The sequence below is a fragment of the Pongo abelii genome, chromosome 13 (genome assembly GCF_028885655.2).
Source record: "Pongo abelii isolate AG06213 chromosome 13, NHGRI_mPonAbe1-v2.0_pri, whole genome shotgun sequence".
Lineage (NCBI taxonomy): Eukaryota > Metazoa > Chordata > Mammalia > Primates > Hominidae > Pongo > Pongo abelii.
This window is the reverse complement of record NC_071998.2, coordinates 125,399,857-125,427,588: the sequence shown is the minus strand read 5'-3', so window position 1 is coordinate 125,427,588 and position 27,732 is coordinate 125,399,857. Positions and strand designations below refer to the sequence as shown.

The window sequence follows — 27,732 nt, the reverse complement described above, 5'->3', positions numbered from 1 at the left end:
CGAGTCGTCATCACCCAAAACAAGATGCAAAACGTGTCCACGGGCTGAACCTTTCAAGATACAGAAAAAGGGCCAGGGGTGGCCCTCTCCCGGAATCTCAGGCTGGGAACCTGGTATCTAGTTCCTGCCCCTCACTGGGCAGATGGAGAAACCCGGGCTTGGTGCGAGAAGGTCCCCAGGCAGAGCTGGGAACACCCCTAACTCTTCGCCAGCTCCAGGGACTTGGCGCCCTCTCCAGCAACAGCAAACTTGGGCGCCCGCGCCCCAGCAAGTCAGGGGTGGGGGAGATGGGGACACGGAGGGCGCGGCAGAGCGCGGCTCCTCCCCGGGCGGGGCCGACCTGCCCGCGCGCACCGACGCCCCGCCCCCCGCCCCGCGCGCTCCCGCCAGACTAATTAGGCGCGCGGTTTGTTTACAAACACGGGCTCCCGGCAGGTGCGCGCCGCCCCGCCCGTACTCGGCCGGGGTTCGAGGGTGGCTCCCGTGGGCCTCGGGCTGCCCGGACGGGGGCTGCGGTGCTGGCTGCGTTCCCGCTTCTTCCACGCCGTCCTGGGGCACCGGAAAATCCGCCGCCAGGCGCTGTCCCCGACACGGGGTGGGGAGAGCCGCGCGGGCCCGGGCGGGGAACCGCCCACGGGGTCCCAGCGTTGCTGCCCTGCCCGGCGGGCGCCGAGCCCCGCCCCCGCGCGCCCCCCGGGCCAGGCCCGCTCTCGGCCGGGTCGGCGGGGCGGGCGGGGGCGCGCGGGGCGGGGCGCGGCGCCGGCGGGGCCGGGACATGTAGTCCGCGCGCCCGCGGCCTCCCCTGGGCGGCCCCGGCGCGGGCCCGGCCGCGGACTACGACTCCCGCCAGGCGCCGCGGCGCAGCGCATGAGCCCTGCTCGGCTCCGGCGCGTCTATTATGCTGCCGGGGCCGGCGAGCCAAAGAGGAGCCGGCCGCGCGGGCCGGGAGGGGACGGCCGCCGGAGCCGCGAGGCCAAGTACGCCTTTCTCTTGCTTCCTTGCGCGCGCGGGGCGGCGGGCGGCGCGGGCGGCGGCGGCGGGCCGGGCCGGGCCGGGGAGCGCGGCCCCGAGCGCCCCGCGCAGTCCGCCGGCGCGTCCGGGTGAACCGGGCGCCCGGGGCCGCCGCCGCCGCCGCCGCCGCCTTTGTGCGCGGCCACGATGCAACAAAGCGCGGCGGCCGCCCGGGGTCGCGGCGGCGGTAGCGGCGGCGGCGGCGCGGGCTCCGCTCCCCTCCTCCCGCTCCCGCCTGGCCGCCTCCGTCCCGGACTCGGGGCGTCGCTGCGGCCGGGGCGCGCAGCCCGGAGTTGGCGCGGCCCGCGCGCCCCGCGCCAGCCCGGCCTCCGCGCGCCCTCCCTCACGGAAGGGATTTTTTTCCCCCTTTCCTCCGCCCGCCATCTTTCGAAGGGGGAACCCAGGGAGGACGCGGAGGGGGAAGGTGCGCGCGGCGGCCCCGGCCTGCGGCCGTGCGCTCCGCGGCGCCACTTTCCCCGCGCCTGCCCCGCCGGCCTCGCTCCCGAGCCGTTGCTGGGGCCCGCGCCTGGGGACCGTCGCCGCGCGCCGCGGCCGGGGCGGGGGGCAAGGCCGGGCTCGGGCCTGGGCTCTGCGTGGCCTCCTCCCAGAGTTACGGGCCCAGAGCTGACTTTGAGCCCCCCTGAGTTGCCGGATTATTGCACCCAAACCGGGGGGAGACCCAGTTCCCGTTGTGAAATCAGCCTGAAAATCGTTTAATCCGGGCGAGGGCGAGTTGGAGCGGGAGGGACGGGGGTGCTTCCCCTCCTTCCCACTTTTGGGGGGCGCCGGAGTGACAACGTGATACAAGCCCATCCGGGGAGAAATGCGCACCCCGAACCTTGTACACCCACATGGCCCTGGTGGGCTCTCTGAATAAAGCTGGGGCGTGCGGGAAGTCTTATTCCACCGGTTGCTCGTTTGGGGGCAGGGCCGGTATGGGGGCTTCGCGCGGCCTCCTTTCCCTCGAGGGCGGGCGTCCCAGAACTCGGCCCCGCCGAGAGCCACCGGGGGCAGGGACCCGGCGTCCATCGTGTGGGTTCCTCCCTTGGACCCAATCCTTGAGTGGTTGCGATCCTTAATTTTGGTTGAAAGCTTTCTGCTGAGAAATAGATACTGCGATTTCCCTCCCTTACATTAAACTTGGTCATTGTCTGCAAAAGTTAACCAGGAGGGGAGACTGTAGTGCATTGGTGGACAGAGTAATTGGGCTGGAACTGCAAGAGGCAGCTTCGTGTGTCCCGTCCTCCCCTGCCCTCCCCTGTGAGAAGGAACGGAAGAGGAAAAGAGTTTTCTTTTTACCCTGCCCTTTTGTAGGCTTTTCCCCTTACTCTTTTCTTTAATATGGAGGGTTTTTTTTTTCCTGGGTCCATGTAGTAGCCCTGGGGAGATCCTGGAATCTATGCAAAGTTGTATGGCATTTTTTTGGGGAAAGTAGTTTGTTACTGGCTTCCAACGGGGTCTGAGGAAGGTCTGAACCCTTGCAAGGGGCTGGCCTCGGGTTAGGGAGCCCTCCCTCCGGGGTCCTTCCCTGGCAGCCCTGATGCAGCCTCTCATTTGCAAATAAAGGTCTGTGTTTGCCGTTTTCTCTGTTGAGGCCTTGATGAGTGCTGGTGGTTACACATCATGAAAGATAAGGCACACGCTGTGACAGGACGGGCTGCAGGCGAGCGAGGGGCATTTCTTTCTGACCTTCCCGGTAGCCTCAGAGGCCCAGTGCCTCAGCGGGGCACCAGGTGCCTGGAAAGACTGTGGGAGCAGCTCCAGCCTGAGCCTTGCCGTTGGGACATCCGGGGAGGAGGGATTTCAAAAGCTTTCTCCGAGTGGACAGTCACTCCATTTTTATTTTTGTTTTGTTTTTAGAAAGTAGAGTAATTACTTTCGTTTGACAACAGCTCGCGCCTGCTTCGGAAGTGAGCTTTGAATGAAGGACGGGACTTGCAAACACTGCCTACCCTACACTCCGAAGTAGTCATACCCAGAAAGTGAAAGTGGGGATGTGCAGAGCGAAGCAGCCAGGCCTGCTGCGGCAGGTGGTACCTTCCTCTGCCCTCTTCCTCCAGGCTCTGGAGATGCCAACCGCGGGAGCCCTGTGCGCCAGGCGGCAGTAATGGCCTTGTCCGATTCCTGGTGCCACCAGGAAGTGCCACCACTTTCCCTGAGGCATGGTGGCTCACGGTTTCCCAAGTGGGGTGATTGGCACAAAACCAACAGCTATGCCCAGTTCTCGATGGGAAGAGCCGTGTTTGGCTGTGGAAACACACGGTACCGGGGCGGGGTGTGGGGAACCGGGGCCTACCCTTCCTAGCGTTGCTGCCTGGGAGGTGGGGGCATGCCTGAAGTCGTGCTGCGGGTCTCTTGGTTTTCAAAGCAGTTAACGCAGTTGGTCATAGGATCCTCCTCTTGCTTCCTTGACCAGTCATCAAAGTATAACTGACCTGACGGGGTTCCTGTCCTAGGCAGGTTCCTTTTTTTTTTTTTTTTTTTTTTCCTTGAGATGGAGTCTCGCAGTGTCGCCCAGGCTGCAGTGCAGTGGCGCAATCTCAGCGCACTGCAACCTCCACCTCCCGGGTTCTAGCAATTCTCCTGCTTCAGCCTCCCGAGTAGCTGGGATTACAGGCGTCTGCCACCATGCCCAGCTAATTTTTTGTATTTTTAGTAGAGACGGGGTTTCACTGGGTTGGACAGGCTGGTCTCGAACTCTTCACCTCGTGATCCACTTGCCTTGGCCTCCCAAAGTGCTGGGATTACAGGCGTGAGCCACCACGCCTAGCTGGCAGGTCCCCTATATCACGAAGCCAGTATCTGGTTGAAGCTAGAAGGTAACTGGATGAATCAAGGTAGAATGCAAGGCTTCTTGCCATAAAAGGTTTTGGAACTTGTGGGTCTGCCTTGGGCTTTCCTGACCCCTGTGGCTCCGCCCCCTTGTTGGAGCAGAGGAGATGCACAGGTGGCAAAGCATGATGGGGCGCCAGGTGCATTTGGGTCATCGTTTGCCAAGAATGGTCTTGCTCCTGTGTTTTTGTTGGTACTGCCACCTTGTAGAGGTGCTCAGCTGGTGGCGGAGCATAGGGCTTTCTTTGCCTGTTCTCCTTTCTGTGAAATCATGGGCACAGAAATCATGGGTCCCTGTGCCCGGACCTCCCTGCTCCGGTTCCTGGGCTCCTGCCATCTGGGAGGCCTGAGGGCTTGCTTATTTGTTTGTTTGTATTTTTAGTAGAGATGGCGTTTTACCATGTTGGCCAGGCTGGTCTCAAACTCCTGGCCATAAGTGACCCACCCATCTCAGCCTCCTGAAGTGCTGGGATTACAAGCGTGAGCCACCATGCTCGGCCAAGATGCTTGAGAGCTCATTTGTTTATTTATTTATTTTGAGAGAGAGTCTCACTCTGGTGCCCAGGCTGGTGTGTAATGGCGTGATTTCCCCTCACTGCAACCTCCGCCTCCCGGGTTCAAGCAATTCTTCCTGCCTCAGCCTCCCAAGTAGCTGGGATTACAGGTGCCCGCCACCACGCCCAGCTATTTTTTTTTTTTTTTAATTTTTTGGTAAACATGGGGTTTCGCCATGTTGGCCAGGCTGGTCTTGAACTCCTGACCTCAGGTGATCCATCCATCTCAGCCTCCCAAAGTGCTGAGATTACAGGTGTGAGCCACCATGCCTGACCGAGAGCTCTTATTTTAAAGGGAAAGTGTCACTTTGGGCCATTCACGTGTTGGCGGTTTAAATTGTAAGTCTTCTGGCCACTCCTGATTGAGCCCGCAGTGGAGACAGGACCTGTGTGTGTGGCTGGAGGCTTGGACCCTGTCGTGTCCGTGCTGTTGGCTGTCTGCGTCTCACACCAGTCTGTGGCTGTTCCCTGAGAGTCAGTTCACAGGCTGCCTCCTCGCGGGGCCTTCAGAGCCTGGTGTTGGGAAGATGGGGCATGGAACGTGCCCCCGCCCCCCTCCTTGCCACAGGCCCCCAAGGTACTGAGTTCGTCAGAAGTTAACACGGTGTTATGGGAGACAACTTCTCCAGCCACTTGGAAAAGTGTCCCGCTGAGGGTGCGGTGATGTTCAGGAGTCGCCGGCTGGATCTTTCTGAGTGTGGCTTGATAACCACCAGCTGCAGCGTTTTGCATAGCGCCTGGTGGACTTGGGTGTGATCTGCAGAGGCGGCTGCTGGCCAGGCCTGGAGTCTGGGGCAGAGGGAGCGCCCTCAGTGCACCTGTGAGGGACCTGGGGCTCCGAGTCGGTACCTGGGAGCTGTGGGACTCTGGGGCGGGACGGCCTTAGCCTCCGTGTGAGCACTGACCGAGATGAGGCACAGATGCATCTGTGTGAGGTGCCCGGCCCCTGCAGGAGTGCCGAGTGTTGTAGCTCTAACCTGTCGTGGCAGAAGGAAGAATCTACTATAAGCGGCTGAGAGGATGCCCTCCCTGTGCCATGCGTCCCTGGAGCCCTGGCCTGACAATCCCACAAGGAGCAAAATATGCAAAGGGGCAGCTGTGTGAGCCTTGGGTCCAGGGTGCCACCCACCCCCATCTGCCCACACCACAGAACAGAGCCCTGGGTATGCTGACCAGGCCCTCGCTGGTGCCAGGGGCTGGGTAGGAGGCAAGGGTCAAGCACGGTGGCTCCGTGGGCTGTGGACTCACAGACAGATGTGCTGCGCGCCCGCGCTCTGCTCTTGGCTCTGCCTCCAGTCTGTCCTGGCAACAGGCCTGGGGGCATCCTGCAGTCCTGGGCGTTTGTGGTTGGGGGTGGGCAGAGGACATAGACGAGATAACCAAGGGGATGGTCTGAGAGCTGCGGCCCTGCTGGCCCCTTGTCCTGGCTCGGCATGGCTGAGTGGGACAGCAGTGAGGCCAGGCTTGTCTCCTGGGGCCGGGGTGTTTTGTGAGTTTGGTTCTTGTCAGGCCGGCTGAGAGGAGATGGAGCAGACAGATGGATGCTAGGTGGGCCTGCCGCAGCTTTGTTTTAGGAAGTATGGAGCACCAGGGCCTGACCCTGAGTCTGTGTCCCTCTAAGAGCACGGTGTCCCCTTCCCTCTAAAGGGCCAGATGCTGTCCTCACTCACTGCCCCTCTGAAGAGAGTCCCCTGCCTGAGTCGTGGCTCTCCTGCCCTTCCCAGGCCCGTGGGAGACCCTGACTACGTGGCGGTGGCCTGGGGTTGGGAGGGCCTGACCGGTGTCTGTGGGGCCAGCTTCCTTGTTCCCAGCGTGTGCGGAGGGTCGGGCCTCCTCACGTCCCTCATGAGGGTCCCGCGGGGGTAGAGCATCCTTTGAGTCCTCTCTATTTGAGGAGTGGGTAGAGAGGCGAGTGGGGATGGAGCTTGGAAGAGGTGACGGGTTTTGACCAGAAGGCTGTGGGGGCGTCATGGCAGGAAGGGAAACCTTCAGAGAGGCCGCTCTCCCGGGGCCATGGGGCCATGGAGAAGCACAGGCCCTGGGTTCAGAAAGCAGGAGGCATATGAGGTCTTAGGTCTAGAAGGCACTGGTGGGTGCAGAGTAGGGAGAACTGGGGTGCAGGGGACAGTCATGGGAGAGGCAGTGCTGGCAGCTGCACCTGCCCAGGGTGTCTGGGGCCATGCCTCAGGATAGCCCCCCCAGTCCGCTGAAGCGCCCCGGGACAGGGCTGGGCCTGTAGAGCCGGACCCTCCAGGCGGCCAGGCAGCTGCAAGAGAGCAGGTGCGCTGTGCATGGGGGGCTCACGGCACTGGGCAGATACCCCTGGGGAGTAGGCGCCAGGGCTGGCCATGCCTGCTTGGGTGGGGCCCACGATGCCCAGCTGCCCTCCGCAGGGCTCCTTCAGGGCTACAGGGGGCCCTCAACCCCCGACTTCTCCCCTGGCTCCATAGAAGGAAGCAGTTGGCTCCGTCTGTCACTGAAGGCAGCCCTGCCCTGACAGATCCAGTTTCCCGAGTCCTGGAGGGTGGCCGCTGGTCACCACGTGGGCCGGGGAGGCCCCTCTGGCCGCCTGGGGACAGGTGCTAGGTTGGCCGGGTTAGATGGGGCTGTGGGGGCAGCAGGCTGGGATCCCTTCTCACAGACTCAGCTCCTTCCTGCCACAGCCGATCACAGCACTGCTCCCAGCATTATCCTGAGAATTCTGGGACCGTGGGGTGCTGGCGGTGAGTCTGGCGTGGATGTCTAGCTTTGTTCAAGCTGGCTCTGGCCTTCTCTGCCTGGGCGACGTTGTGCCCCTTCACCTGTGAGCATCCCCTCCACTTACGGAAGATGGGGCTCATCTGACCCCCACTGACGCAGGGCAGAGTCCAGGAGACGGGCTGGAGTGCCCCAGTGGGGGCCACCCAGTCAGGGACACAGGGACCTGAGTACAGAGGCCCAGAGCTATGGAAATCCCAGGGCTGGAGACCCATGGGGAATGGGGAGCCCCTGGGAAAGGCCTCCCCTCGCTTCCTCCAGCACCTCCACCTCTGGTTCCAGTGCTCCTGTCTCCCACCCTTAAGCTGGCAGGCCTGGTTGAGCCCCTGCAGAGCTGTGTAGCCCTGCCCCTCCCTGCCACTGGTCCTCCCGACCCATGCTATAGCCGGAATGGCCTTGGTAAGCCATCCTCCCAACCCTGCCTGTTTGCTGAAAGCTGGGACTCCCCATCCCTAGACCCCAAATAAGGACTTTTTGCTCTGGGGCCAGGCCAGGCTAGAGATGCCCCCATGGTCCAGCCACTGCCCCTTGGCTGGTTTGCCCCAGGGTGTGGCGTTGGGGGCAACACCCCTCTGTCTTCCCTCTGTGGAGTGCCTGAAGGCTGGGCTGCTGTGCTGGCCAGGCGGCATGCCTGCTCCTGCCCCTCTGGGTCCCTGCTCCCCAGGAGGGCCATGGAATGGCAGGAGGGGTCAAGAAGGCTGCTACTGGCTTTTCTGGGTGTTTTCTTTGGTGGCAACTGGACAGATTCCCATTTCCTCCCCGTTTGTCCACAGCCCTGAAACAGCCCTGGACTCAGCATCTTTTCTGATAAATTCTGGGCTGGGCCAGCCTAAAGGGGGCTGAATTTCTGCTTTTCATTCAGGTCCTCCTGTGCCCTATGGAGAGGAAGGCAGAGTCCAGGGACCTTGGGAAGAGTTCAGGGGGCCACCCACAGCTTCAGGGCCAGAGGTGGGCCTGCCTGGGGCCACACAGCAAGGGTGAGGATAGGTAGGATTCGGGCCACCTCACCAACATTCCTTCCATGTCCAGCACAGAGCCCCTCCTGGATAGGGCATGAGTGGGACCCAGGAAGGGGGCTAGTCAGTGTTAGGGGAGCCTGGCCACTGCCCTGCCCGCTGGCTACTTTGGAAATCTCCATGGCATTCCAGATCGCGCGCATGTGTGTGGTGTGTGTGTGTGTGTGTGTGTGTGTGTGTGTCAGGGTCTTGGTCTGGGATCCAGGCTGGAGTGCAGCAGTGCGATCACAGCTGACTGCGTCCTCAAACTCCCAGGCTCAAGTGATCCTCCCACCTCAGCCTCCTGAATAGCTGGGATTCTAGGTGCGCCACCAGGCCCGGCTAATTTTTTTAAATTTTTGTAGAATCAGGGTCTTACTATGTTGCCCAGGCTGGTCTCGAACTCCTGGCTTCAGGGGATCCTCCTGCCGCTCCCAAGGTGCTGGGGTCACCGGCCTGAGCCACTGTGCGTGGCCTGGGTCCTTCTTGAGGATTTCACCAGACCCATTCACTGCTGGGTTTTCGCTTGGTGTTCGAGGACTTTTGTGGTTTGTCTGAGTTTCCTCTCTGGGCAGTTTCGGATCCTCTTGTGTCTAAGGCAGGCTGCCTGCTCACTCCGACTTTTACCCGACTGGCAAGGTTGGCCTCTGCCTCTGTCTCTGCTGGGCCTGGCAGGCAGTGCCTGTGGGCTCTCTAGCATGGGTTTTGTGGGCAGCTGAGTGGGAGACCCGGGGAGGTGGGCCCCAGGGAGGGTCTCTGAGCCTCCGCCTCCTCCTCTGGGAGACAGAGCTCCATCCCTGTCCTGCAGTGCCCAGGGGAGAGCAGCAGTGGCACATCTGGCTCCCCAGGCCTGTCCCCCAAGGACCCACAGCTTCCCTGCCATGGACCCAGGGATGGAGTGCGTTTGCTGAGGACGAGGCTGCTGCTGCTGTGACAGGCAGCTAATGGCCGAGCTGCCTTCCTGAGGGGGCCTTGCCCGCACAGCAAAGAGCCCCCGGAGCGAGGCGGCTGCCAGCAGGCTGTGTGGGAGCACCTTCACCACAGGAAGGCTGAGGGGTGAAATGAGTTCTTCCTGCACTGTACATGCTCACAGACCCTTCAGGTTCACATTTTAGCAGACAGGCTTCCAGCCCCACCAGTGTCCAGGGTCCCCAAGAAAAGGAGCAAGGGTTTACCCCCAGGAGACCACAGCCCCTTCTGCTGCACATTCCCACAGGGCAGCTGCGAGGGGTGAAGGAGGGATTGCGGTACGAAGGTTTTGTGTGTCTCGTGTCTAGACTTTAAGGCACTGGGGTCTCTGGCACCGCTGCCTTCCTCCAGCCCGAGTCACTCCACCTGAGTCCATCTGCCCCACCCCTGTCCCACTTCCTCACAGGAGTCCCCTCGGCTTCTTCCCCATTGCATGAAGGTGGAGAATGGGTGCAAGGCAGAACCCTGGACCCCACAGTTGCTGTGAGGATGCAGGATGCAGAGTGTGTATTGAGGAATGGGGTGCTGGGGGCCCGGGGAGAAGGGAGGTGCACCCTCTTCCCTCTGAGCAGCTTCTGCGGGGGAGGGCAGCTCTGGGCTGGCCCGTTTCTCCAGACCCCACTTATTTTCACCCCCGACGTTATCATGAAGCAAATTCCAGACACATTTCATTCATAGAACTTTCAGTCCAAATCTCTGAAAGATGAAGACTTTCGAAAGGTTATAACCACAATGCCACCACACCAGCGATACTAACTCTGGTTCCGGAAATACAGTCAGTGTTGAATCAGTGCCCCTTGGCTCCTCCAGCAGGCGCTGCCAGCACACCGGCCCAAGGCACAGCCCTCCAGTGCCCAGCTTTGCTTCAGATCCAGTGCCACTGCCCCACCAGCTGTAGGTCCCAGGCCACCCCTTCCTAGACTATAAAATGGAGCCCTCTTCGGCCACCCGCCCACCCTCCCTCTTGGTGACACAGTGGGCTGAGCGAGGGAATACCGGGGTTTTTCTTTTGCAGCAAAATCTGGCCCCCCTTTATAGCTGATACAAGGCTGTCTGTAGTTTGAACCTTTGTGTATCTCTGCAGAATACCAGGTTTGATTTGGGATGTCATCTCAGACCCTGGGGTAGGGGTGTGTGTAGGAGAGACACCTCCACCCCCCGGGGAAAGGCTTCCCTCGCGGGTTTGGCTTTCTGAAATCCAGAAAGTTGACAGTCACTACAGGAGTAGAGGCAGGTGACACGGAATGGTCAGGCTCCGGCCTGGGGGGGACAGGGATGTAACAGGAGCTGGTCCCTGGTGTCCAGACATGATCCTTCTGTTTACTTGTTTCTGGGAGCTGGGAGAAATGAAGGCCATGTTTGTTTTGGGCAGACGTGTTCTGAATGTCCAACACTGCCAGCCATGCTCCCAGTGTTACCTCTGTTCGTCTACGTGGCACCCTGGAGTGATGCAAGGTCCTCCTCCCTTTGCTGCGGCCCCAGGGGACTTGGGATCTAGGGGCACCTCCTTTTCTCCCCAGCCAAGGGGGCCCATGGTCACACCCAGTTCTAGCCACTGGCTAGGACGTCCCAGCCCCCAGAACGTCCTTGCATGAGTGAAGCTATGGCCTGTGGGAGGCATGACTCTCATGCCTGCCCATGGGCTATGGTGGGAAGCACTCGGTAGACGATGGCCTTGCTAAGCTCTCAGCACAAACCATCTCTTCACAGCGAGGTCAGCCAGGGTGGAGAGCCGAGCTGTGAATCCTGGTGTGCCGACACCGCGGGCGCTCCATGCCTCCCTCTTGCAGGGCCTCTGTGTCTGGTATGCGGACCCCCATGGGGGCTCCTTACCGCCTTTTGGCATGGCCTCTGTGTCTGGTGTGCGGACCCCATGGGGGCCCCTTACCGCCTTTCGGCATGGCCTCTGTGTCTGGTGTGCGGACCCCTTGGGGGCCCTGCAATCAGCCCTTTCGGAGTCTCCACTGGACCTTGGGTTCTGGAGGGCCCTTGTGGCTGGCAGCTGGCCCTGCCCTTGGCTGCCTTTGTGTCCTTGCTGGCCATTGGGGGTGGGGGAAGCAGGAGCGCCTCGTTCTTTAACTTCCCAGGGTCCTCTTGCTGTGTGGCCGCCTGCAGGTTGAGGAGCCTGGGACAGGAAGCCCAGGGTCTTGATCCTAGGCTGTGCCTCCACTTCCGACTGCTGAGTGCTTTGTGTCCCAAAGCCTCTGCGCTCAGGTGGCACTCCAGAGGTGAAGGAGGAAGGGGCCTCAGCTTAGTCGTCTGTACATGTGCGCAATCATTCTGACCTTGCAGGTTTGTTGTGGGGATTGCGGGGTCTTGGCATCGGTGAGCTGAAGGGCTCGTGGCCCTGGCCGACCACCTGTGCTGTTTGTGGTGTTTCTCCACTGTCTGCTCCTACCTCACCTCACCTCACCTTACCCTGCAGAGGAGCCACCGACGTCTGGGCCAGAGGGCGGAGGTGGGGTGAACATGGTGTGAAAGCACCGCACTGCAACAGGGTGGCTGTCCTGCTTGTGCGTCCTCTGGGGCACTCGGAGGCTGGGGTAGGGTGACCCCACCACCGTCCTTCTCTTGTTGGAACCTCCATGTCGATTTGGACCGTAGTCCATCACTGATTTTCAGCTGGCCTGGCCAGTGTCTGTTTCATTGTAATTTCTTTGTGGAAGCCTCAGTTGTCTTTCCTATCTTGGGATGTGGCCCCAAGCTCCCTGCACAGACGTGGAAGGTGCATGGGCTCTGGTTGGGAAGCCGTTTGCCTCATCTCATTTCCGTCGCCCTAGGGGAGGTCTTACAAGTTGGTCTGCAGGTTGCCCTGGTTCTTTCCAGTGTCTGTGTGGGGCTCCCTTGCACAGATGCCTTCTGGTTTCTTCATCTTCTCTGCCTGGACAGTTGAGACACTGAGGGTGGCAGAGCCAGGCCCTGGCTGTGGCTCTCGCCTGTCCACCCACTGCACTTGGAGAGAAGGTGCCTGCAGACGGGACCAGCCCTCGGCCCCAGAGGGGATGACATGGTGTGAATGTGCTGTGGACGGGGACCTGAGGCACTGAGCCCGTCTCAGCCCTCCCTCCCCCCGGGACTCTGGGAACCGCACACTCTCCCACAGGGAGGGGTCACCCCGGGCTCTCACCTGACTGTCGCCTCCTGGTCTCGTCCTGCCAGGCGTGGTCCTTGTCAGGTGGTGGGTCCCAGCACCTGGTAGCGGAGGGGGCTTGAGGGGGATGCCACCCCTTTGCCCTCTGGCTGCCCTCCCTCCCTGCCTCTCCCACTGGCTGGTGCCAGGCTGCCTGGGGGCTCCGCTTCTATGCCAGGGGCTTCTGGGGGAGGCAGGGCCACTTACCATGGCATCGTGTTGTCCTTGAGTTTTTGCAAAAATCTGAGTGTGTGGGGTGTAGGTGTCTCAGAGGGCAGGGTTTGTGTTCCAGGAGAGGAGAGGTGAGGTCACCATGCCTCGCCACCGAGGGTGGGGCAGTCGCCTGCCAGTGTGTGCCAGAGGCTTTTTACACTGCACCCTCAGCCTTCCAGGTCTTGTTGGGGTCAGTGTGTTTCTGCCAGGTAGCGGAGCTGGAGGCAAGCTGCACCCTCAGGACCTGTAGTGACCACTGGCATTCAGTGAGTGCATGCTGGCACCAGGTGCAGCCCCAGAGCTTTAACCACATTGGTCAGGATTTCCCTGGCAGCAGCAAGAGGGCTCCTGGGCTGGGCCTTGGGCGGCTCTGCTGTGGCTCATGGGCTGGTGCCAACCAGAGCCCAGGGCGCCCCTCCCTCTGCCTTGCTCAAGCTCACAGTCCATGGCTGGGCGGGGCTGCCCTCCCCACCCAGGACGAGGCATGCACTCCGGTGTCCATGGCTGGAGCTGGGCTCCTGCTCAGCCTCCGGTTTGGAACAGTAGTCAGGTGGTTGGAAGTGGGTGGCTTAGAGGGCCTGATCTGGCCAGGCGTGGGGTCCCGACGGCAGCATAAGCAGGCCCCCATGTTGAGCTGTGACTGTCCATCCTCATGCTTGGAGGAAGCTGGCCTGCAGCCTGGGAGCCTTCCTTTGTGCCCTGACCACCCCCACATCCCCAAAGGTCAGTTTCAGCCCCATTTCCTGGCCCCTGGGCCTGTGCAGCAGCAGTGGATACTAGGAATGTCCCCACCTGACTGACATCTGGGAGCCGACATCTGGGCCCTGGGAGGCAGCAGCAGCACAGCCTGGGCCGTCAGTCAGGGTGCTACCCGGCAGTCTCAGCGGAGCTGCGTGTGGTGCTTGGTGCCCATCACTGGTGTGAGCTCTCTCTGTGCCTGACTCCTCCACCCTCAGGAGCCTCATGGGGAAGTGGAAGGACCAGGTTGTGTGGCTGGCCCCAGCGTCTGTGCTGCCTGGGGGCCCAGCAGGAAGGGTGTTCTGGGAGGTACCTGGAGGCCTTGGAAGGGCAGGAGCCTGCTGCTGTCCAGGCCTTGAGGGAGGGCCGCAAGTCACAGGAGACAGGACACAGGACTCAGGACTCGGTCACCCTGGGTCACCCCAGGCCCCACCAACCAGGGTGGGGCAGGACTCGCTTTCACTGTGAGTCACATGGAGCCCCTGGGAGGTTTTGAGCCAACCAGTGACTTAAGCCGACTTGGTTTTAACAGGATCACCCTGCGGTGCGGGCTAGGCAGTCCTTGCGGGACAGAGCAGGGAGCCCTGCTGGGAGGGCTTCATGGAAATCCTAGCAAGTGGTGGTGGCGAGGGGCAGTGCTGCCACGCTTTGGCGTGGGGCAGCAGGAAGAGAGGCATTTGGGGCGACCCCAGGCTTGTGCCCAGTACAGCAGCTGTCTGTCTGGGGTGAGGATACAGAAACCGGCACAGCTGCCCTCCCCTCCAGGGTTGCAGCCTGGGGCTGTGAGCACCGGGTCGGTGAGATGGAGAGGCTTGGAGGCACCCACTCACCTCAGGAGGGCGTAGAAGAGGGTGGGTGTGAGGGACTTCCCTGGATGAGACCCTGGCACAGGTGGGCGCCCCTGGAGTTGAGGCATGTTCTCTCGTGCTGGCATGCTTGGTGGGTGAGCTGTGTTGCGTGTAGTTTGAAGCCCTTTCCACTCTGGGGTGGGGTTGGAAGAAGTGAGGTTGCCACGCAGGGTGCTGACAACATTGAGCATCCAGCTTGGGGAGGGGGTTCTGGTTTGCAGCATTTGCCCATGGCTGTGGTGTAACTGCCCAATGTGGCAGATTTCAGGGGACCAACCAGATGTCACCCAGTTCACAAACTTCCCCTAGTCTTGACTGTCTGCCCCGAGCATCTACAAGTGGCCGGTTCTGGGGCCGGAGCCGGCTCCTCCCGTGGCAGAGCTGCTGCCTGCGCTCCGAGAGGAGCCTCCAGCCCCGACCTGTCTAACTGTCAGTTATACGACTGCAGGAAAGGCCTAAATGGCAGCAAGGTACGAGGCTGAAGTTGAAGTCCTAGGTGCTGGGTTAGAGCTCCTCAAGTCTGCCCCACACCTTTACAGGTAGACACGGGGCCACGCCGCAGGGCCCTGGCCATGGTTGGAGGCCTGCATGCGTTCTCCACTGTGCAGCGTTCCTATGGGCGCCCTCAACTGTCCCTGCCCTCCTGGGACACGCAGGGTGGCGGTCGCTTCTGCCAGCCCTGCCTGTGGCCAGCCAGTCGGGGCCAGGGAAGCCCCAGCATCTGGCATGTGCAGAGCTCCCCGTGGTCAGCTGGGGTGTAGAGGTCGGCAGGGTCTGAGCCACTGCTCCTGCCTCTCTGATTGGCCGAGAGCCAGGCCGGGTCACAACCACGCCGCCATCACAAACCTGGGCTCGTTCTCCTGGTTACGGTAGAACCTCACTGCTTGGCCTTGCTCAAGGGCGCCACCTCCCTGCACCGTGTTTGGGTCTGCAAACGTCTGTGTTGTGCCGGCCCCACTTCCCCTGACTGTGTTGGGCCCACACCGTGGCTGTCCACGCATGGGTCACTCTTCAGTACATTGTCGTGGCCAAGCTGTCAGAGCCCAGTAGCAACGAGTCGACCCCATGAGTGGGTGGTTGGTGGGCAGAAGGCTGCCAGTGGCTGAGTGCCTTGGCACACCTGCCTCCCAGTGTGTTCCCCAAGCCCCCACCTGGGAGCAAGTGGCATGTGCCTGAGCTCCCTCCACCGCCCAGGCCTTCCCTCCTGTACCTGAGAGCAGTGGTTGGAGAGTCGTTCTGAGCTGGTGGCGCTTCGCCTGAGCAGCTTTCCCGACAGCCTCTCACCGGGGTGGCTGGGCAACAGGGGTGAGTGAGTGGAGCAGGCCCTGCTGGGGCCCGACAGGTGCCCTCAGGAGCCCGCTGAGGCTGGGAGAGTGGGGGGTCCCCCGGGTGACTGGCCTGCCTCTCTGTTGTGCTTCCTCCTCTGCAGCTGTTGCCTGGTTGGGCCCGGAAATGGGACGTTGCGCCTTCTCAGGGAGCGTAGAAGCAGCCAGGGCCTCTCCAAGCCGCTGCTGTGACAGAAAGTGAGTGAGCTGCCGGAGGATGTCCACCACCACGACAGTCGCCCCCGCGGGGATCCCGGCGGCCCCGGGCCCTGTGAACCCACCCCCTCCGGAGGTCTCCAACCCCAGCAAGCCTGGCCGCAAGACCAACCAGCTGCAGTACATGCAGAATGTGGTGGTGAAGACGCTCTGGAAACACCAGTTCGCCTGGCCCTTCTACCAGCCCGTGGACGCAATCAAATTGAACCTGCCGGTGCGTAGCTGCTGCCTCCCCAAGAGCCACATTCTGCTGCTGCCATCCTCTGTCCCCCTCCTGCTGCCCCCACTCCTGGAAAGACTGCCTCTGGCCTTGGGAATTTGCTGCTAAGCTGGGGACAGCCTGTGCCTCAGGAGGTCCACAGCACAAAGGCGCACAGGGACCACATGGGCGTGGGAGAGTGGAGGGTGGCTGCCCCAGGTGCAGGAAACAGGGAGAAGCCACGCGCGTTCGGGAGGAAAGCGGGCGGACGGTGATGGGGCTTAGGAGTTGAGGCTCACTGGGGCCTTCTGCCTCACTGGCTCCTGCAGGATGGCCCATCTGCCAGCTTGGGGAGCCCACTTGGAGTTAGAGGCCGAGTGTATGTTGAGGCCTGCTTTCCAGGTGATGTGCCCTCATTTGCATGCTCATTTTTGACCTGGGCCCAAATAGACAAACCCTGAGCATTGCAGAGGAAGCCCTGGGCTGGCACTTGGTGGCCTGGGCTCTGGGCTCTGCTGGGCCCTGGTCACCTGCAGGTTTGGTCCCTGGAAGGTTTGGCCCCATCTCCAGTATGTAGACCTGTCCTGGGGTCTGTCCTAGCTCTGTGGGCTCCCCTCTGCACATGCTTGGGGTCCAGAGAGAGGTTGGGCAGGAGTTTGGAGCTGGCCAAGTGCTCACCTCACCATAGCGCACTGCCTTCAGAGACCAGAAAGTGCCTCAGGGCCAGCCCCAGTCCTCAGTCTACTTGGGAAGGCCGGGCTGTGTCCACTTGGGAATTGTGAAAATAATTATGTAGAATCCTCTGGTAATGCCTCTGAAAATCTCTTTCCTAGGATTATCATAAAATAATAAAAAACCCAATGGATATGGGGACTATTAAGAAGAGACTAGAAAATAATTATTATTGGAGTGCAAGTGAATGTATGCAGGACTTCAACACCATGTTTACAAATTGTTACATTTATAACAAGGTAAGAAGATGCGGGCCCAGCACGCCACTTGCAGTAAGGATTGGGGCGCTGTGCAACGCAGTGGGCCTGGGTGCTTTGCAGCAGCTCTTGGGCAGGCCCAAAGCGCATCACCTGGCTGGGTGCCGTGGCTCACACCTGTAATCCCAGCACTTTGGGAGGTCAAGGTGGGCGGATCACTTGAGCTCAGGAGTTCAAGACCAGCCTGTGCAACATGGCGAAACCCTGTCTCTACTAAAAATACAAAAAAATTAGCCAGGTGTGGCGACAGGCACCTGTAATCCCAGCTACTCGGAAGGCTAAGGCAGGAGAATTGCTTAAACCCGGGAGGTGGAGATTGCAGTGAGCCTAGATCGTGCCATTGCGCTCCAGCCTGGGCGACAGAGCAAGACTCCATCTCAAAAAAAAAAAAATACATATATATGTTCATTTTGTTCTCTCCTGCACTGCCAAATCTGTTAACAAATTTTAAATATTTTTTTGAGCTACAACTAATAATGTCCTTTGCAAGCACACAGCTCCTTTCCTGACACGTGACCTGGACTCTCTGTGTCTTCAGCCCACAGATGACATAGTGCTAATGGCCCAAGCCTTAGAGAAAATTTTTCTACAAAAAGTGGCCCAGATGCCCCAAGAGGAAGTTGAATTATTACCCCCTGCTCCAAAGGGCAAAGGCCGGAAGCCGGCTGCGGGAGCCCAGAGCGCAGGTAAAGGGAGCCGGGGCGGGTGAGGGGCTGGGCCTCTCTGTAGAGGCCCACTGGTGGATGGGCTGGGACGCGAGTCCTTTAGCCATCTGAGCTGTTTCCCATCTGTCGTGAAGAGCTCGTGGGTGCCGGGTCTTGGCTGAGTGTGGCCTATGGGTGACGTTGGAGGAGCAGCTGGCCCGGGGATACAGAAGATGTTAACGCCATAGCCGGCTGCCTTTGAGCCCACGCTGGGGAGGAGCTCATGGTCTAGGAGGATCACCTGTCCCTGCTCTCTACCTCCCAAATCCTGCTCCCCCTTCCAGCTCCAGCCCTGAGGTCACTTCTTCCACGATGCCTGGGGCCTGTGCCCCTCCTAGGGCTTTGTCTCTTTTGCAGTCATTTGATTCTCTGTGACCTGAGAGTCACTATCACCTGCCTGGCTCCCTGGTCAAGTGAGACCGCGTCTCCCTGTCAGGGAGCATGGTGGTGATTAGTGCCGTGAGCCCCGGGATCCCACCTGGCCTGGGAACCTGGCATGCGGGCGTGTCTGGGTGGAGAGGCTAACCGAGCGGGATGGCCAGTGCCACGGGCCATCCTGTGTTGCAGATGGGAGAAGCTGGGGGCTTAAGTACAGCCACGTCGTTGGTCACTCAGCTTGTTACTGAGGGAACCGAGTTCAGTACCAGCTTTCCATGACTCCAGGGTGGCCCTTGACTGCCAGGCCATGGGACTGCCCTGGCTTCCTCATTCCGCCTCCTGTGGTCTGTGGCGGGGGGCCTCCACTTCACGCAGGGAGCCCTCAGCCAAGATGAGCCAGACCAAGATGCAGGATGGGGGGCATCTCAGCATGGAGTGTTCTTCTGGCCGGGGGTCTTGGCAGCACAGAGCTGGCACCCGTGTTCTGGCTGCAGGGGTGGCACTGGAAGCTTTTGGAAATACTAGTGGAGCCTGGTGTGCTGAACATCCCTTCCTTGTCTTGAAGGTACACAGCAAGTGGCGGCCGTGTCCTCTGTCTCCCCAGCGACCCCCTTTCAGAGTGTGCCCCCCACCGTCTCCCAGACGCCCGTCATCGCTGCCACCCCTGTACCAACCATCACTGCAAACGTCACGTCGGTCCCAGTCCCCCCAGCTGCCGCCCCACCTCCTCCTGCCACACCCATCGTCCCTGTGGTCCCTCCTACGCCGCCTGTCGTGAAGGTGAGCACCCTGAGTCCGGATGGCTGGGGTGTCTGAGCCCAGCCAGGGTTCCTGAGGTCAGGGCAGGAGCAGCGGGCGGGGGGGCTCCCACCTTTCCCTGAGTGCCGGCTCTTGGGAGTGGTTCTCTCTGCGCCCTGGGAGGTCAGGCTGTTGTTACTGACACAGATGAGGAGACCTAGGCCTAGGGAGCTGAAGGTCACACAGCTGGTAAGGGAGGGCCTGGCTGAACTTGAACCCCAGCTTCTCTGGCCAGAAGCCCTGGCCAAAGGCTCGGTCAAGGTGGGGAAGTTGTGGGAGAGACGCCAGGGTGGGGGGGGTCCCGGTCCTCCCCTTCTCACACTCAGGAGAGTGGTGCCAGCTGTACCCACCTGGGTGCGTTGTGAGGTGCCAGCACCCAAGCTGGCCCCGCCTGTGGGCTCCACATGGGAGCATGGGGACCTGCCTGTCCTGCTCCCCACTTAGCTGGGAGCTTTTCACAGCGGGCCCTGTCGGTCTCAGCAGGGAGTGGGTGCTCCCTGCAAGATTTGGGGCTAGCGAGGCCTGGTGAGTCTCCTGCTTTGGGCAGGGCCGGTGCCAGGCACTTATGTGTATTATCTTCTTCGATTTGATCCTCACAGCAACCCTCTGGGGCAGACAGTATTTCCCCCATCTTACAGATGAGGAAGCGGGCGCTCAGAGGGGTTAAATGGCTCGCCCAAGGTAAAACGCCACCTCCGTTGCTTCCCCTCCCCGTGGCCTTCACTGCCTGCACTTATGGGTGGCCCCTGGCCAAGCCGCCTCCCCCAGTGGGGGCTGTTACTGGAGCATGTCCCATTTGCCACGGCCAGACGAGTCTGTCCCTGCTCCTACCCACCCTCTGCGGCACGCGCCTGGCGCTTGGCAGCCCGTGGGTGCCTGTCAAGTGTTTATGGATAGCCGGCTCCGGCCCCTGCCAGTCTGAGGGCGGCGGCTTGGCTGGGCAGTGACTGTGGGTGGCTCTCTAGACGGCAGGTGCCGTGGGCTGGGAGCCGTGGCTCCCGCTGGCTCCTTTCCCGCTGGGCTAAGATTAGAAGCCGGCTGAGCTGGTCTCAGGGTGCACACTGAGCCCTGGCCCTGGAACGCTGAGGTGATGCCCAGGGGTGCTGGGTGCTGAGGCCCTTGCAGGCTACCCAGAGAGACCTGCACACCCCCACGAGGCCTGGACGTTAAACATGCGCGTCTGCCTGGTGCCTGGCTCTGTCCCCAGGACACACCCACAGAAGGCTCTGTGGGTCATCTCCCTCCTCTCCTTGCTTGAAATAGCCTTCGGTGGCTCCCATTGCTGCTGGGATGGAGTCCAGACTTGCCCACTCACTCCCTGAAGTCCCTTGTTCCCAGAGCTGCTGTGGCTGCTTCATGCCTCCTGGTTGGGCTGCCCCCTGCCCTGTGTCCGGAATGCTCTCCTGCCTCCCTGTTGTCCCGCAAAACTTGTGTTTGTCCGCGGAGCCCCCGCTCTCAGGCCCTTGTCTGGAACTTTCCTGCTGGTCTCAAAGCAGGGAGTTCCTCCCAGGTCTCTGCAGTGCCGAGGTCCCCGGATCCTGGTCTGGGTGCTTGTTAGGTGTCTGGTGAATTGCATGCAGCACCTCACACGGCTTGGGGTGTGAGGTGCGAGCCCGCCCGGGATCCCTGAGCCCTCGGGGCTAAGGGAGAGAGGTGTCTCCCCATGCCCAGGTGAGGGCGGGTTTCAGAGTTGAGCCTGAGGGAGAGTCCCAGGCTCACCACTGCCAGCTGTGTGACCTTGGGCCAGTGACATGGCCCCTGAGCCTTGGTGTCCTCTCCTGTGGGGCCGTGCATGTGGCCGCTTAGCCCAGCGCCAGGCAGGCAGACAGTGCCCCAGAAACGCAGCTGCAGCGACATGTGTCTTCGGGGCCACAGGCTGGTTTCCGGGGTTCACTGATTATTTCACTGTCGCAGAAAAAGGGCGTGAAGCGGAAAGCAGACACAACCACTCCCACGACGTCAGCCATCACTGCCAGCCGGAGTGAGTCGCCCCCGCCGTTGTCAGACCCCAAGCAGGCCAAAGTGGTGGCCCGGCGGGAGAGTGGTGGCCGCCCCATCAAGCCTCCCAAGAAGGACCTGGAGGACGGCGAGGTGCCCCAGCACGCAGGCAAGAAGGGCAAGCTGTCGGAGCACCTGCGCTACTGCGACAGCATCCTCAGGGAGATGCTATCCAAGAAGCACGCGGCCTACGCCTGGCCCTTCTACAAGCCGGTGGACGCCGAGGCCCTGGAGCTGCACGACTACCACGACATCATCAAGCACCCGATGGACCTCAGCACCGTGAAAGTACGTGGCCGCACGGCAGGCCCTGCTCTGCCCACGTCCTGTGGCTCTGCCGTGGGTGCTGATGTCTTGTGCCGGCTGAGTGGCGGCTCTTGGGGAGCAGGGTCTCGCCTGCCGTAGAAGTGCACCCTCCGGGCTGGCCCCCGCAGCCCTGGCTGAGGCTGGCAGGGCTCAGTGAGGAAGGCGTGCCCTGCCTGTGGGTCCCGGAGTCTGTGGCTCTGTTCTTTATTCCCATCGAACCCGTTTGGTGATTTCATTGATTTCATTCCCACCTCCCATTGTGTATCATCAGGTCAGGGGGCCCCTAGAGCTGGGCCACTCATAGTTGGTAAAGTTTTAAAGCTGCACTTTGCTTCCTTCAAGCCCCGGATACAGGCGCCTCACGGCAGACAGGAGTGAGGCGGCCAGTGGGGATGGCCTGGCTTCTGTCCCCTAAGTGCCTCCAAGCCCCACCCCCTCACCAGACGGAAGCGGGACCTGGGCGGGTGGCAGAGCTGAGACCGAGAGCATGGCCTCCCCCGTGCCAGTCTTCTCAAGGCGGCAGCCTCTGCCTGGGCTCTTGTGTGCCTCACAGCAGGTCAGAGTGAGTCTGGTCCCTATGGGGGGTGGTGGTGGGGGCGGCATTTGAGCTGCGCCGCCCCAAGGCAGGGTGAGCTCCACCGGGTCTTCCCTGAGCACCTTTCCAGACTCCTGGCTGGTACCTGCCCTCCCTCTGGGGGAGCTCCAAGCCAGCTCCCAGGGACGTGCAGGCAGTTGGCAGAGGTGTGGCCCGTCTCCTCCGCCAACTGCCGTGCGGCCCTGGGAAGAGCTGCTGGGAGCCCTGTTGGGCAGTTGTTTTCATCCTGGGGAGCCAGTCGCAGTCATTCTGCCCACCCGAGGCAGGATCTCCTGATGAAAGCCTTTTCTTCCTTGGTTGACTGGACCTCAGGGGCAGGACAGACCTGGCTGGCCCAGGCCCTAGAGCCCGGTGCACGGTCAGGTAAAAGTGACGAGCGGGGCCGCCTGGCTCCACTGCCATGGGAGGGGGAAGCTGAGGGCCGGAGCCACGCAGCCCAGAAGCTGCCAGGAGCCTCGGCTGCAGCCTCCAGGGCTGGGGTTTGTGTGTCACTACCATAGCACAGTTAACAGGGATTTCTGGCACATCATTGGGGGATCCAGTGTTTGGGCTGGACTCAAGCTCAGCTTAATTCCGTTTTGGTCAAAGGGTTTGATTTGCCCTTGAAACCATAATAAAGAAGCTCTAGAAAATTAGTTCACTTTAAAGTCATGATCTGCTTTGTTCGGAGCTTCCCACCTCTGTCTGTCCTGGCATGGGGAGAAGCCAGGTGCGGTGGCAGCACTTGCTGCCCGTGAGTGTGGCCCGGATGCTGTGGAAAAGGGGCAGTGAATCAGGGAGAGAGGCCTCAGGACCTATAGATTTTACAGATGGAGCTTTTGGGGATGGTTTGTCCCGGCACATGCTAAAACGGAAAACAAGCTTTTCTCCCAACATCAGAGGCTTTCAGGTCCCACTGTGTCCCTGGGTTCTTTCTGCCAGTCCTTCCTTCTGGATGGGTCACATGTCTGAGTGCATAGGGTGCAGGCCCTGAGTTGGGGGCGCCCTCTGCGGGTTAGGACCCGGCCCCTCCATCTCACTGGCACCTGGATGAATGCAGCCTGGACCCCACGGAGCGGTCGGGGTAGATTCGCCCTGCCCTTGCGTGTGTCGTCCTTCGAGGTCCCCGACAAGGTCCCTCTCCTTGAAGCCATCCCGGGATGGGAATCTCACTCCCTTGGGCACAGCGTGACCTCTTTTTGCCCCAACTAGTGTGTTCCCAGTGGCCACCTTGAAGCGTCCCTCGACGATCCTGCCTCTGTCCACTCCCCGGCAGAGCCACCTGCACCTCCCAGCTCTGGGGACTGACTGTGTGCCCCTCCTCACCCCTGCTGCCTGGCGCTGTCTGCCCAGGCCTTGGCCTCAGTTCTCTGCTTGCCAAAGCCAGGTGGGACCTGCGGTGGGTTTTGCTGTAGGGTCTCTGTGTGGCCAAGTAAACGTGGGTAGGTGTCAGCCGACACGTCCCCGTTGCCTCCACCCCTGTGGGGTTCAGGAGCTGCCGCTGGACACAGCGTGGAGTCCCTTAGATCCAGCTAGGCCCCTGGGATACCGGGGTGCTTCTGTAAGATGCAAGCTGGCTAACAGCTATTGGCTTCCTCGAGGGAAAAAATTACATTTTCTTGTGTAGACTGAGCAGGCCCCCTGTTGTTGGTGGAATCTGACTTTGCTGCAGCCTCATGCCCCCTGGGGCTGCTGATGGCATGTCGGCATGTGAAGATTTACCCACTTTGTGTAAAGGGAAGCTCTGGACAAGGAAGGGGCCAAGGGACACCTACGGGAACCTGGGATTTCTTGTTGAGTGCATTTTTCTTCCAACCGGAAGATATGTCTCTGGAGTCCCAGACCCTCCCTGCCAAGCCATCAAGTCACCCTCTCATGTCCTCACTTTGAGTTTCCTCGTATGAGGTCCTGGAGAGCTGGGGTGTCCTGCCGGCCAGGCCAGTAGGCACTGCCCTGGAGCTGGCGGTGGCTCCTGAGGCTCCAGAGTTCATCTCGTGGGGTGTGGCAGAGAGTCCTGAGGCCACGGGCCACGCTCACTGGCCCCTGTCACTGTGTGTTGCAGAGGAAGATGGATGGCCGAGAGTACCCAGATGCACAGGGCTTTGCTGCTGATGTCCGGCTGATGTTTTCGAATTGCTACAAATACAATCCCCCAGACCACGAGGTGGTGGCCATGGCCCGGAAGCTCCAGGTAACCCGAGGCTGGGCACGGGTGGGGCTGCTCAGCTCGGTGCTGTGGGCATCCTGGCCTTGGTGTGGGGTGGGCGCCCAGGTGAATGTCCAGCCGTGGAAGGCCTCAGAGAGCCTCATTCCCTCAACACATTTTTCCCGAGTGCCAAACCAGGTGCCTGCCAGGCTCTGAGCTGGGTTCCAGGAGCTGCTACTGGGGCAGGGCAGCCAGCGAGCAGGTGGGACCACTGGGGCTCCGTGGGGGTGTCGCAGCAGTGAGCCTTTCCCTCCAGGGGCTGGTGGGTGTACCAGATGGGATGGCAGATGCCCTTTGTCTTGTGGCTTCCCCGACTATAGTTTCCAGCAAGTCTTCTGTGGCAAGGAGAGGCTTGGACACTAGCCTGTCAGTGCAGCCGGTGGATGAATTAGGTGACAGTGGCTTGTGTAGCATTTTGCTTTTCTGACAACAGAAGTAAAAGGCAGATTGGAGAAAATGCAGGAAGCAGTGAGATGTCTTAAGGGAAAACAGAAGTGTCTTGGTCTAGCTCTCAGCACAGGGACTTTGTGAACATGCACAAACCTCACAGAGATATTTGTGTGTGTATGTGGACGTGTGTGCGTGTGTGTGTGTGCTCTTGCCTGCATGTGCATTTTTCTGCCAAAGTCCAGGTCCTGCACACATATTTTGGTGTGGGTGGATGTGCCAGAATCTATTCTTACCTTTTCTAATTGTGATGGCAGGTGGTTTGCTTTTATAAATAACAGCACCACTGTTATAAATGTTATTTAATCAAAGGACTTGATTTTTGGAGGAAAGGGGAGAATTATGGGTACGTGTTCTTTTCCAGCATGCTTTTCCTTTTCACGGGACCCAGAATGTCATGTTAAGATGTTCTCAGTCCTTGCACAGACTGTTTTGAAATCCCCGAGCAGCCCATGGTATTATTGTGGATGACACAGGACCCATAAAAGGGGCAGAGAGAGAAACTCGTTCCCCCTGCAGGTCCTGCTGCCTTTCCCACCCTCCCGTGCACAGGGCCTGCTCAAGGTCTTCTCCCAGGCACTGCTGCTATTGCCATCCTCTCTGTGCACTGGGTCCTGTGGGGGATGATGGCAGAGTGGTCCTGGAGGTCCCATTACATCCAGAGGAAGCCATCAGAACCCTGGTTTTATACTGAGACCTCGCTCACTGTGTCTTGAACCCAAAAGACCTTGCAAAGCCCAGTCCTCTGGAGCCTGGTAAATACTGGGTTGAGTTTAACGAGGGAGCTGAGCATAGAGGACGGAAACCCAGGCTTGCAGACCAAGCAGGGAAGCCGGCAGCTCTGCCCCTGCTCCTGCAACAGGTGCTGTTGGATAGACATGGTGCTCACGCCTGTAATCCCAGCACTTTGGGAGGCGGAGGTGGGAGGATCACTTGAGGCCAAGAGTTTGAGACGAGCTGTCTCTACAACAGATTTTAAAAACGAGCCAGGTGTGGTGGTGTGTTCCTGTAGAACCAGCTACTCGGGAAAGTGAGATGGGAGGATCACCTGAGCCCAGACGTTTGAGACTGCAGTGAGCTGTGATTGCATAGCACTCTAGCCTGGGCAACAGAGTGAGACCCTGAGGCTGATGGATTTCCATGACTGAGCACTATTTAGCAATTGTGCAGTTTTATCAATTGAGCTGTGGGGTTAGAGCCCAACAGCAAAACGACCTGGTCTGAATGGCCTTCAAGGCTGTCGGCCGAGCGGGGGCCTGGATCGCTGCTCTGTGGGTTGGGTTGCCTCTGGGGACATCTCCTGAGAGGAGAGCCTGGGATATGAGAGCCTGGAGTAGGCTTCTCCAGAGCTGGGTCCAGCCTGAACAGTGGAGGCGTGTCACGTGAGTAGACACTGTGGATTCAGGTTTCTGAGCTTGGCAAAGAGAAATCTCTCATTTCCACATCACTGTGTCTCCCTGTCTTCAGTGAGGCTGGGCTGCCCCAGGGAGGGGGACGTTTGCTGAGAGGGGCGACTGAGGGCCAAGTCCTGGTCCAAAGGCTTTCCAAAGTCAATTTGGATAGGAAGTCTGGGTGTGGTGGCTTACCCCTGTAATCTCAGCACTTTGGGAGGATCACTTGAGCTCAGGGGTTCAAGACCAGCCTAGGCAACAGAGCAGGACCCTGTCCCTACAAAAAGTAAAGTAGGCCGGGCATGGTGGCTCACACCTATAATCCCAGCACTTTAGGAGGCCAAGGCAGGCAGATCACGAGGTCAGGAGTTCGAGAACAGCCTGGCCAACATGATGAAACTTCGGCTCTACTAAAAATACAAAAATTAGCCAGGAGTGGTGGCGCATGCCTGTGATCCCAGCTACTCAGGAGGCTGAGGCAGGAGAATCACTTGAAACCAGGATGAGGATGCAGTGAGCTGAGATCATGCCATTGCACTCCAGCCTGGGCAAAAGAGCAAGACTTTGTCTTGAGAGAAAAAAAAAATTAGTAAAAGTAAAACTTAAAAATGTGTGTGTGTGTGTATATATATATATTTGAGACAGGGTCTCACTCTGTCACCCAGGCTGGAGTGCAATGGCATGATTTCGGCTCACTGCAGCGTCGACCTCCTGGGTTTAAGCAGTCCACCCATTGCAGCCTCCCAAGCAGCTAGGATCACAGACATGTGCTGCCATGACTGGCTAATTTTTATATTTTTTTGTAAATAAAGTATCGATAGGACTAGACTTTGGCCTTTTGGGCCAACTTTTGGAGTTAACCGTTCATGAGATGTGATGCTGCCGTCAGTTCTGGGGTGAAGCGATGGGAAGAGGTCAACACTCTTGGACTCCTGTGGCTGTGGAGGACCCTGTCCAAGCTCAAGGGAAGACACTGTTTCCCGTTTCACAGCAGGGGCAGCCCCCGGGAGCTTTGGGCCAGGAGGCTACAAGGATGCGTGCATCTTCTAGAGAGGGCTCATGGAGTTGCTGAAGGGAGCTGTGGGCCAGCACCTGTGTCCCCTCCTCCCAGGCCTGTCCCCAGGAATTGCCTGGGGAGGGAGGGAGGGCAAGTTGGAAGCAACCACAGCCCCCCAGGCAGGCGGGACCCTGTCTCCTCCTAGCCCGACCTTCGTAACAGCTGTGGGTGCTGCCCCAGGGGCACGTCAGAAACCCTGAGGGCCCGCACCAAGGGGCAGCCCCATGGGCATCCACGTCTTCAGGGCAGCCTCTGTTCTGCCGCAGGACGTGTTTGAGATGAGGTTTGCCAAGATGCCGGATGAGCCAGTGGAGGCACCGGCGCTGCCTGCCCCCGCGGCCCCCATGGTGAGCAAGGGCGCTGAGAGCAGCCGTAGCAGTGAGGAGAGCTCTTCGGACTCGGGCAGCTCAGACTCGGAGGAGGAGCGGGCCACCAGGCTGGCGGAGCTGCAGGAGCAGGTGGGCACTGGCACGCTTGGGTGGGGTTCAGGGGCTGAGGCGGGATTGCTGGCACAGCAGCCCAAGGTCTGTCCCTTTGCATGGTTCCCTCCTCTGCCCTGTGTCCCTCAGCAGCCACGGTAGTGCTTCCTTGTAAAGACACTCGGAGTGCCCTCCCCAGGTCTGGGGTGGTGCGAGCCTAACCCACAGCACACATGGGTGGCTGCGGGGACACGTGGCTGGGATGTTTCTGGAGATCTGGCGGGCCTCAGGTGGGAGCTCAGTGGTCATGTGTGGTTATGTGTGCCTTGCTCTGCTCCAGAAAGGCCTGTGAGGAACTTGCAGAGGCCACAGTAGTGCCTGGGCTCCAAGCAGTCACTCGCAGTGGGGTGGGGTGCGGGCTCCAGGGTCCTGAGGGCCCTGCCGTGCAGCTGCCCAGCCCCAGCCCCGCTGCCAGGCTGTGCTTCCTCCCCCTTCTCTGCTTTCCTCGTTTGCAGTATGGGACAAATGTCACCCACTCTGAGCTGTCTTGAGGTGAAATTGAGAAAGATGTGAATTGTCCCTAGACCTCTGGCAGCCAGCCAGATGCATGATTTCTGGGACCCCGGATTGGGAGAAAATAGAGCAGGGCTGTCGAGTCAGGAGGGGAGCAGCATGAAT

At 60.2% G+C, this 27,732-nt stretch overlaps 1 protein-coding gene across 4 annotated transcripts in view; it reads left to right on the top strand.

Moving 5' to 3' along the window:
- Positions 1–826: 826 nt before the first annotated feature.
- Positions 827–27,732, top strand: part of BRD3 (bromodomain containing 3) — a 35,188-nt gene continuing 8,282 nt past the window's right edge. The window contains exons 1-8 of one of the 4 annotated variants that reach the window (XM_024252078.3): positions 827–977; positions 15,477–15,802; positions 16,621–16,758; positions 17,315–17,462; positions 18,424–18,638; positions 20,571–20,942; positions 23,597–23,725; positions 26,902–27,093. In XM_024252078.3, coding sequence (XP_024107846.1) covers positions 15,590–15,802; positions 16,621–16,758; positions 17,315–17,462; positions 18,424–18,638; positions 20,571–20,942; positions 23,597–23,725; positions 26,902–27,093 — 1,407 coding nt within the window. In that variant the 5' untranslated portion in view covers positions 827–977; positions 15,477–15,589. Of the gene's footprint in view, positions 978–14,655; positions 15,353–15,476; positions 15,803–16,620; positions 16,759–17,314; positions 17,463–18,423; positions 18,639–20,570; positions 20,943–23,596; positions 23,726–26,901; positions 27,094–27,732 lie in introns of those variants that run through there. The other 3 variants (XM_063714519.1, XM_054520863.2, XM_054520862.2) reach the window with 3 other exon arrangements.